We start from the raw sequence: 10,067 nt of genomic DNA, 5'->3' as shown, positions 1-10,067 counted from the left end.
TAAGCGCGCTCTCCGCGAATACGACGGGCCAGCTGGATGTCCTTGGGCATGATGGTCACCCTCTTGGCGTGGATGGCGCACAGGTTGGTGTCCTCGAACAGGCCGACCAGGTAAGCCTCGCTAGCCTCCTGCAGGGCCATCACGGCGGAACTCTGGAAGCGCAGGTCGGTCTTGAAGTCCTGGGCAATTTCTCTCACCAGGCGCTGGAAGGGCAGTTTGCGGATCAGCAGCTCAGTGGACTTCTGGTAACGACGGATCTCTCTCAGAGCCACGGTGCCGGGCCTGTAACGGTGAGGCTTCTTCACGCCGCCGGTGGCCGGGGCGCTCTTGCGCGCAGCCTTGGTGGCGAGCTGCTTCCTGGGTGCTTTGCCACCGGTGGATTTGCGAGCGGTTTGCTTGGTTCTGGCCATGGCGCTAGCTAGCTTCCTTCTTTCACAGTCGGAGTATAGCCTCCAAAATGCCTATGTGAAGTTTATAAAGCCGGCAGCGGCGTCTGCTGATTGGACACCATCTCCACACCACCCTGATTGGCCCGTTGCGGAGGCCTCCTCCGACGCCCATTGGACGGGAGGCTCGGCCTCTCCGTGCCGCCCCAAAATACAACCCCCACCCTCGCCGAGGCGAGCTTGGCTCTTTTGTTAGGGCCGACACTTTACGCGCAATAATAGTCACCGGCCGAACTCGAGTGCAATAGATTTCGTGCCTGCCTAGGTGTTATTGTTCATTTAAGGCCTCATCATAGGGTGCCGTGTATGTAACAAACATTCGAAATAGTTGCCTATACACCCACTCAATATATGTGGCAGTCATAGAAAGGACACTTTGCGCTTTTGCAGAGCTAGGTGGTTGGCTCTTAAAAGAGCCTTTGGGGGTTGAGTAGTCAAGTTGCAGCCGCAGTAGGGATTTTACTTGGCTTTGACGGCCTTCTCAGTCTTCTTGGGGAGCAGCACTGCCTGGATGTTGGGCAGCACACCACCCTGGGCAATGGTCACGCCGCCAAGCAGTTTGTTCAGCTCCTCGTCGTTACGGACCGCCAGCTGCAGGTGACGGGGGATGATACGAGTCTTCTTGTTGTCACGGGCAGCGTTGCCGGCCAACTCCAGGATCTCAGCAGTCAGGTACTCGAGCACGGCGGCCAGGTATACTGGTGCGCCAGCGCCCACACGCTCGGCGTAGTTGCCTTTGCGCAGCAGCCTGTGCACACGGCCCACGGGGAACTGGAGTCCGGCACGGGATGAACGTGTCTTTGCCTTGGCCCTGGCCTTGCCTCCGGTTTTGCCTCTTCCGCTCATATTGGTAGCTTCAGTAAGTCACAGAAAGTCTCAATGAGCCGCTGGGCACCTCGACAGCCTTACTTATACCTCGCCACAAGAGGCAGCGATTGGCCACCGGGCCGGTGTGGCCTTATCCAATTGGAGTGAGGGACAGACAGACAGTCTGCCCTAAGCCCGCCCGCCCGCCCGCAGGCAGCTGAGTGAGAAGGGCTAGGCTACTCTGTTTCCCTCCGACTTTGTTACTTTGTGACAAATCAAATCACTGAAATCATCCAAATGGGAAACACATTCCAATACGCTATAGTATTAGGATGCTTCTGATGATGATGATTAACACATCACAGGTTAGGAATGGCTGGTGAGGGTGCTGCTGTCCTCTCCAGTATGTATTCTTCTTATTATGAAGATCAATATGACATCTAACACATCACAACAATGGCTCATACACAAATGACTGGTGAGGGTGCTGCACTATTATTATATTATATGCCTCTCCCTATCTCTCTCTCCCGGCCGCACACACCCAGAGTGGGAAAATGTTGTGCGTAAAAGTAGCCTAGTGTGCGTCATTTCATTTCATTTCATTTTTTTTCTACGACAACTAGTACATGGAATGACATGCGCTTTTATGGAAAGAGGTGGGTGGCTCTTAAAAGAGCCTTTTGTGGTAACAACATGTGTAGAGTAGAACACCGTTTGTAATAGCTTTACTTCTTCTTGGGGGCTGCCTTCTTGGCCTTGGCTGCCTTGGGCTTGGCGGCTTTGGGCTTCGCTGCCTTGGTAGCCTTCTTGGGGCTCTTGGCCGCCTTCTTGGCCGCTGCGGCGGGCTTCTTCACCTTCTTTGGGCTCTTGGCGGCCTTTTTGGGTGTAGCGGGCTTCTTGGCCTTCTTGGGGGACTTCTTTGCGGCGACGGCCTTCTTGGCTGCTACCTTCTTGGGCTTCTTCGCCGCGGCGGGCTTCTTGGCGGCCACCTTCTTTGCTTTGGGGGCTGCGGCTTTCTTGGCGGGCTTCTTTGCCTCGACGGCTTTCTTGTTGAGCTTGAAGGAGCCGGAGGCACCGGTGCCCTTGGTCTGGACCAGGGTGCCCTTGGTGACGAGGCTCTTGACGGCGATCTTGACACGGGAGTTGTTCTTCTCCACGTCGTAGCCGCCTGCCGCCAGACTCTTCTTGAGCGCGGCCAGGGACACGCCGCTCCTCTCCTTGGAGGCGGACACCGCCTTGACGATGAGCTCCCCTACGCTGGGTCCCGCTTTCTTGGGCTTGGCTGCTGCCTTCTTCTTGGGTGCCTTGGCCGGCGCGGCGGCGGCGGGTGCTGGTGCGACTTCTGCCATGTCTCTCGCTTGGTCCGGTAAACACACACACTTACTGAACACTACGGTAGTCTGTGAGGAGTAGTTTGCTGTAGACGCTGCTCTGCGCTATTGAAGCTCCACACCGTGCAGGGGGCTGGCCTTAAACGCGACATGAGAACCATGTAGACTCAAGCCACCCAGCTCGGCTTCTCCGGGCTGGCCAAATGCTCTTTCACTTGTGTTTTCTGGTCGCCAATATCGGCCCAAAAGTCACCGACGGAGCCGTGTTTTTGGTCCAAAAGCTAACGGCCCAGTGAGCAGACTTGTCTCCGTTCAGAATAAAGTCATGTGGGCTGCAGAAGCCCCGTGCATGTTGTTGCAACTCGCTCAAAACCTCACCGTTCGACTGCCGGCTGGAGCTGTGCGCACTGGTTTTCCTGTGCTATTTGTCTCCTAAATGGCCTAAAAGTGCATCCTATTGCGAGCACCATTGATTGTGTAGTGAGCCGAGATGTCTGGCAAGGCAATCAAATGGTTTGCCGTCCCCTGATGTGGTCCTGGGTGTTTTAAAGGAGAGCTCTTTTGGGGACCTTAAAACACATGCACTTGTGAGGCCTGGCTGAGACTAGTGTTGTACTCCAAGTTTCAAGTTGTATTCGTCATGTGTCCAGGACGCACACTATATATATATATATACACATTGTCCAACGACATGCTTACTTGTACTGTGTGTGTGTGTGTGTGTTTCCTTGGTGTTTTTTTTTTCTTCTGATAGGTAGTCTCTCTCTCTCTCTCTCTCTGACTCCGCAGCGTGACTCGTGCCGGTCTTTGTGTCTGTGGGTCTTGGTGTCTGTCTGTCTGTTTGCCCGGCCGGCGCTATGGAGGCTGGCGCCCCATGTGCTTGGTGGCCCTGATATAGGCCTAGGGAGTGTCTCTCTCTCTCTCTCTCTCTAGTTGTCTGCACTTGTTTATTCTCCTCCCTGTTGTATAGTCATTGGAGCACTAGTGGAATCCCACATTCCTATTCTAGTCTTCCTCCACTGGATAGGGCCTCTTTTCAGGTCAGCATCATTAGGGCCATATCTTCTATTGACTTATTCCACAATAACACCTTTCACCTGGAATTGATGTCACCCCTGTTTGACATGTCCTGCAGACAAAGACACCTAAAAAGGCGCCAACCCCCCCACTAAATGATATAATGTCCGTGTAACGCAGCCTACCTACACATTCATTTGTTCCTGATGGATTTGCTTTTTCACTGACAGGGTGGGTGGCTCTTAAAAGAGCCTTTGGGTTAGTACAGCACTCCGAATGGGCTGTTTACTTGGAGCTGGTGTACTTGGTCACGGCCTTGGTGCCCTCGGACACTGCGTGCTTGGCCAGCTCACCGGGGAGCAGCAGGCGCACGGCCGTCTGGATCTCCCTGGAGGTGATGGTGGAACGCTTGTTGTAGTGGGCCAGGCGAGAGGACTCTCCGGCGATACGCTCGAAGATGTCGTTCACGAACGAGTTCATGATTCCCATGGCCTTGGAGGAGATGCCGGTGTCGGGGTGGACCTGCTTCAGCACTTTGTACACGTAAATGGCGTAGCTCTCCTTCCTCGACTTTCGGCGCTTCTTGCCGCCTTTCCCTGCGGTCTTGGTGACGGCTTTCTTGGAGCCCTTCTTGGGCGCGGACTTTGCTGGCTCGGGCATGATGCTGATGTCTCGTTGCTTCTCAGAAACGAATGAGGGGGTGGAGGGCGCTTTCCCGTCTTATGAAGAGGAAGCTAAGCAAATTTAGCGGCCGTGGACACGCCCCTGCCATTTGCCCAGTGGAGCTGAGTGCGCGTCAGAGCCTTCCACTCAGAGGCTTGCTTCCCTAACAAAGACCTGCGCGCCCTACCTCCCCCTACTCCATAGCGTCTATGCTCTGTCACTGGTGGGGAATTGTGTGTTTCAAAAAGGGAGCCGTCAGACATCCCGTTCTTCTCCAGCCACGTCTTCCGACTCACGGTGGCTTTATGTTGGGTGCCTCTAAATCCCACACTTTCTACATAGACATTTTAGTCTTATCCAGAGCGACATACTTTTTTTTTTCTGGCCTGGCCCCCCGTGGGAATCGAACCCGCAACCCTGGCGTTGCAAACACCATGCTCTACCAACTGAGCTACACTGAACATACACACCTGTCATTAACACTCCCTGTCCACTCAGAGTGGCTCATGGTTTCTTACTAAATAGGGGACATCTACAATCTTCCTACGACTATGGAATTGGCCTTTTTCAAGCGGATGTGGGTGGCTCTTAAAAGAGCCTTTGGGTTCAAGTCGGGATGTTGACGTTCCGAAAAGAGGGCGTTTAACCGCCGAAACCGTACAGGGTGCGTCCCTGGCGTTTCAGAGCGTACACCACGTCCATGGCGGTAACGGTCTTCCTCTTGGCGTGCTCGGTGTAGGTGACGGCGTCACGGATCACGTTCTCCAGGAACACCTTCAGGACACCGCGGGTCTCCTCGTAGATCAGCCCGGAGATACGCTTCACGCCGCCACGGCGAGCCAGACGGCGGATAGCGGGCTTGGTGATTCCCTGGATGTTATCGCGGAGAACCTTGCGGTGACGCTTGGCGCCTCCTTTTCCGAGTCCCTTGCCGCCTTTGCCTCTTCCAGACATCGTGTATATGTGTTCGCTAGCGGAGTTCAAGTGAATGAATGACGTACGCCGCGCGTAGGTTAGTTTCGTCTTATCCTTTTCCCGACCTGAGTTTGTTGTGTAAAAAATAAAAAGTACAACAACTAGAAAAGGTCAAAAATTAAAAATATAGAATCAAAGATGTAGAAAATCCTAAGATTATAGCACACAACTCTGCAGGGGGGGGTGTTAAGGGGAGCATTCACATATATCTACACACTTTCATACGCACACATGTTAGTACAATACAAAAATTTTTTTTTTATTTTATATTTTTCGATTTTAATATTTTTTTATTTTATATTTGTTTTTTTTTGTTTTTTTCTTTAGGTCAGTTTCAACATTATGGACATGGGTGTATCTGTAGTCCATTTGGCCTGTCCCACAGCTTCCTTCAGTGATGGGTTGCGAGTGGCTCTGTTGATGAACTTCTGGCCGATGATTGACTGTCTTTTGTTGATTGATGTGATTCCAGATATGCTGTTAACGTAGTGATTGCTGATGAATCTTGGTAGTCTGTAAGCCATTTTTATTGCCATGTTTTGGATTGTCTGTAGCCGATTCATCTGCTGTGGTGAAGCTGTTATCCAGGCTGGTAGGGCGTATTCAAAGAGAGATCGGATGTAGCTGATGTAGACCTTCAGCACTGTCTGAGGCGAGGCTCCATATTTTCTTCCACATAGCGTTTTTAGGTGGTTTAGTCTTTTTCGTCCCTCTCTCTCTATGTTCGCTATATGGGTTGTCCAGTGCATGTTCTTCTGGAAGGTGACTCCAAGGAATTTTGCTTCTTTTTCTATTTTTATTGTTTCACCGTAGAGTTGGAGATCTATGGGTTTCTTGCTTTTTTTGCTGGTGCTTCTTGTGAAGAGGACACATTGGGTCTTTTGTGGGTTCAATTTTACCCGCCACATGTTAGACCACGTCTCGATCATTTCAATAGACTTCTGGAGCTTTTTTGCAGCAAGTTGGGGGCATTTGGAGCTGGACCAGTAGCAGAGGTCATCGGCAAACTGTGAGACTTGGCCTACGTTGGGTGGAGGGTAATAAATATCTGATATGTAGAGTAGGAAAAGTAGTGGGCTTAGAACTGCCCCCTGTGGGACACCTGCTTCGGGGGTAAAAGGTGAGGATATAGCTGTCGAGACCTTCACTTTAATTGTACGGTTGTGGAGAAAGCTAGTGATGATGTTCCTGATGGAGGGTGGTAGTTTGAGGTTGGAGTCTGAAAGCCGGTAGCACAACCCATTGTGCCACATCTTGTCAAATGCTTTTTCTATATCAAAGAAAACCGCCAGGGTGAGTTCTTTTTTCTTGAAGTTCCGAAGGATGTCTTCTGACAGTCTTAGAATGTTATCGGTAGTTGATCTTCTTTTCCTGAAGCCAGCTTGGTGGATTCCAAGGAGCCCCATTTCCTCAGTGTGGCTGCTCAGTCTTTGGGTGAATACTCTCTCAAACAGCTTCCCGACATGACTGAGGAGGCTGATTGGTCTATAACTTGCAACGTTGTATGGGTCTTTGCCAGGTTTGTGAAGCAGTGCGCGGTGCGCTTATTATCTGCATTTGGTGGACCTGATTGAAGCCAGTGGCACAGAAAGCGCGCGCTTTTGCCTGGCCTCTGTTGCAAAGGGGAGGGTGCTCGTTCTAGGGAACGAGGGAGGAGCCGAGAACAAATGAAAGCAACTAACATGATATAACAAAGGCAAACTGTGACAACTGAGGGATCAACTACTACTCTGTGTCCGACTCCTAACATTGTTGTTGTTGTTGTTGTTGCACCTGATTCAACTCATTGAGGACAAGGTGATAAGTAGTTGAATCAGCTGTGAATCACTGCAGTTGCCCCTCACACGTTGAACCCCCCTAATAGAGATAGGCCTAAAGAACTCAAATAGAGGTCCCAAGTAGAAAGGACAAACAAAGGTGACTCTTCCACACACATAATCGCAACAATTAACACACAAAACCTTCATGCCATAATTGAGACACCGTCAAATCCAAAGGGGGAAGATATAGGCAACGGGAAACAAATACACATGGAATGCCATAAAGTCAAAGGGGCCCATCATGTTTTTTTGTTGTTGACATTTTAGTCATTTAGCAGATGCTGTTATCCAGACCGACTTACAGTAGTCAATGCATACATTTCATTAATATTGTTTTGGTGCTGGCCCCCCGTGGGAATCAAACCCACAACCCATGGCATAGCAAACACCATGCTCTACCAACTGAGCCACAGGGAAGACAGTATATGTCACCTCATCAGTCATTTTGCTATTGAAGGCCATGTAATGTAACATCACTCTTCTTTTTTCTTCCCTAGACACGATCCAGCCTGACTGTCAGGGAGCCAAGAGGACCCGAGGTGCCGATGGGAAGGGCGGTGATACCTCTGTAAGGTGAAACGCAGTAAAACATTCCTCAGACACCCACCCAATGAAGGGATAGTGTTCCTATGCGTACAGAGGTGATAGGGATGTGCAAATATTGTATTGTACTTTTCTTCACAAACCAATAACAAAGCGTCTTATTATGGAATTCCTGCTATGATGGGGATCATTTATAGGCCAGATAGCACTATGCCCGCCAGATGGCCTCAGATGTTGCATAAAATGACCGCCACAGAAGGAGGGCCCATCTCAACAGGTCATTTCAAAAGGGAGACATTTTGGATTTCAATTTATTTCACCTTTCTTTAACCAGGTAGGCAAGTTGAGAACAAGTTGTCATTTACAACTGCCACCTGGCCAAGATAAAGCAAAGCAGTTTGACACATATAACAACACAGAGTTACACAAACACAGTAGAAAAATTACTCTATATACAATGTGAGCAAATGAGGTGAGATAAGGGAGGTAAAGGCAATAAATAGGCCATGGTGGCCAAATAAAACACAGGAATGGTACATTTGACACTACATGAAATACTGGGGTGCAAAGGAGCAAAATAAACAAATCAATACAATAGGGGAAGAGGTAGTTGTTTGCCCTATATAGAAATGGCCTATGTACAGCTGCAGTGATTTGTGAGCTGCTCAGACAATATGATCAATCACTGCAGTTGAATAACATCTCAAATGTGACTAGCTTTCATCTTACAACTGATTGGGCCCATAATTGTCTCTTACTTGTACTTACTGGCTGCCAGGCCTCGGTTTAGTACATCAAGGAACACAGGTTGCCTTTTAGGAGAAGGACTGACAAGCTTTCAACTAGGTGGGATACAGCTACTGTCATGAAGTCCCTTTGTCATAGCAGGTTAGGAGAAATAGGTTAAGGTTAGGTAAAGTTTTAGGCTTACCCACTTACAAGTCACCACACAGAGAGCAGACTTGAAGCACAACTGCACTGTCTGGAAGAGCGCACCGGACTCTATTGGAATCCCTCAAACAGCACACTAACTACATTCCGCTTTATGATGTCACAGTCAGCCCCTCGGAACACTGGTCCTCAACATTCTCAAACACCTTGGTTACCGAAGGCAAACATTCTCTAATCACTCACAATCACAAATCAACTAGGGAGAAGGCTGCCAGGAATTGGACGCTGAAATGCTAACCTCCTTCACAGAGCAACATCATAGGACTGGGAGTGAACAATACTCTGTCCGCGTACCTGGTTGGGGCCTGGTGTTCAACAGCAGGTTAGACTCTGTCACTTGTTCCCTTCAACTGCTTGCTTGCATTCCCCTATTATCAACAGCTGTGTTCCTCTATAGGCTAGAGTGCAGATACTTCACATGTACTTCACATGTAGAGCCTTCCCTGTAGCTCAGTTGGTAGAGCATGGTGTTTGCAACACCAGGGTTGTGGGTTCGATTCCCACGGTGGCCCAGCACAGAAAAAAAAAAAAAAAAAGTATGACAAAAAAAGTATGAAATTGTATGAAATGTATGCATTCACTACTGTAAGTTGCTCTGGATAAGAGTGTCTGCTAAATGATGTAAATACAAATAACACACCCTATAGGCTAGGAGTTTCCCTTGGACCACAATGACATTGGTGGTAATTAGACTGCAGCATAATTGACAGTGGACATCTAATCTAATCACCAAACTTTTTGCCACATACACCTGTTTAGCAGATGTTATTGTTGGGAAATGCTTGTGTTACTAGCTCCAACAGCACAGTCATGTCTAACAAGTAAGATCTAACCATGTACACACAAATCTAACTAAAGGAATGCCAGACCGCCATAGACCTACATGAATAGAATAGTGTATATCCATATGACATGAGCCATGTAAACTAGCTCCACATGATGAAAGTGACTGGTGTTCCATTATTCAAGTGCCCAGTGAGTTCAAACACAAACACACACCTCAGTGGAACCCACATTGCAAGACAGGAAGGAAGACATGCAGAACACCAGAATCATGTCCAATTAAGGGAAGAAAACCGCCCACAACAGGGTTCAGGCGAGATGCAATGTTGATTGACACCTCATTTAGGAGCTCAAAGGAATAGGTCAACTCATATAGATAGGGAGGCATTTCACCGCCACCTGCTTGACCAGAAGTCATGTTGCCAACACTTGCCTTCAATTCATTAATGCCTGTAAGGAATACGTCTGCTCATCATTCAAGCCACATAGGGAGGGATTTTCGCGCCACCTGCTGGATCAAAAGTGCTACTCACAATGGCCACACAGCGCATTCATCCCTCAACCTGATGCAATTTGCACAAGTATGTGGTCCAAAAAAAATATTACAATAATAACTACAACAGATCATCAAATAGGCAGAGGTTCCAAAACTCCAAACACATGTTCATGTAGAGTACCTCAAATGATACCGTTACTTTTTCAACAAACCTAATCTGGAAATCATCTTC

At 49.0% G+C, this 10,067-nt stretch overlaps 3 protein-coding genes across 3 annotated transcripts; all 3 read right to left on the bottom strand.

Annotated features, from left to right (window-relative positions):
• Window positions 1-845: 845 nt before the first annotated feature.
• Window positions 846-1,351, bottom strand: LOC115190156 (histone H2A). Its single transcript, XM_029748643.1, has one exon. It carries the CDS (start codon window positions 1,290-1,292, stop codon window positions 906-908), a length of 387 nt encoding a protein of 128 aa, XP_029604503.1. The 5' UTR covers window positions 1,293-1,351; the 3' UTR covers window positions 846-905.
• Window positions 1,352-1,652: 301 nt separating this feature from the next.
• LOC115190152 (histone H1) lies at window positions 1,653-3,251 on the bottom strand. Its single transcript, XM_029748639.1, has one exon. The coding sequence runs from the start codon at window positions 2,603-2,605 to the stop codon at window positions 1,982-1,984; it is 624 nt and encodes a 207-aa protein (XP_029604499.1). The 5' UTR covers window positions 2,606-3,251; the 3' UTR covers window positions 1,653-1,981.
• A 598-nt stretch (window positions 3,252-3,849) lies between these two features.
• LOC115190162 (histone H2B) lies at window positions 3,850-4,321 on the bottom strand. Its single transcript, XM_029748648.1, has one exon. It carries the CDS (start codon window positions 4,262-4,264, stop codon window positions 3,890-3,892), a length of 375 nt encoding a protein of 124 aa, XP_029604508.1. The 5' UTR covers window positions 4,265-4,321; the 3' UTR covers window positions 3,850-3,889.
• Between the last annotated feature and the right edge of the window lie 5,746 nt (window positions 4,322-10,067).

The sequence above is a fragment of the Salmo trutta genome, unplaced genomic scaffold, assembly GCF_901001165.1.
Source record: "Salmo trutta unplaced genomic scaffold, fSalTru1.1, whole genome shotgun sequence".
NCBI classification, from domain to species: domain Eukaryota; kingdom Metazoa; phylum Chordata; class Actinopteri; order Salmoniformes; family Salmonidae; genus Salmo; species Salmo trutta.
Note: the sequence above shows the minus strand (reverse complement) of the source record. Positions and strands in the feature narration are given on the sequence as shown.

Bases quoted from the DNA above. Each gene is read 5' to 3' on its own strand.
- LOC115190156 (XM_029748643.1), bottom strand. From the start codon at position 1,292: ATGAGCGGAAGAGGCAAAACCGGAGGCAAGGCCAGGGCCAAGGCAAAG.
- LOC115190152 (XM_029748639.1), bottom strand. From the start codon at position 2,605: ATGGCAGAAGTCGCACCAGCACCCGCCGCCGCCGCGCCGGCCAAGGCA.
- LOC115190162 (XM_029748648.1), bottom strand. From the start codon at position 4,264: ATGCCCGAGCCAGCAAAGTCCGCGCCCAAGAAGGGCTCCAAGAAAGCC.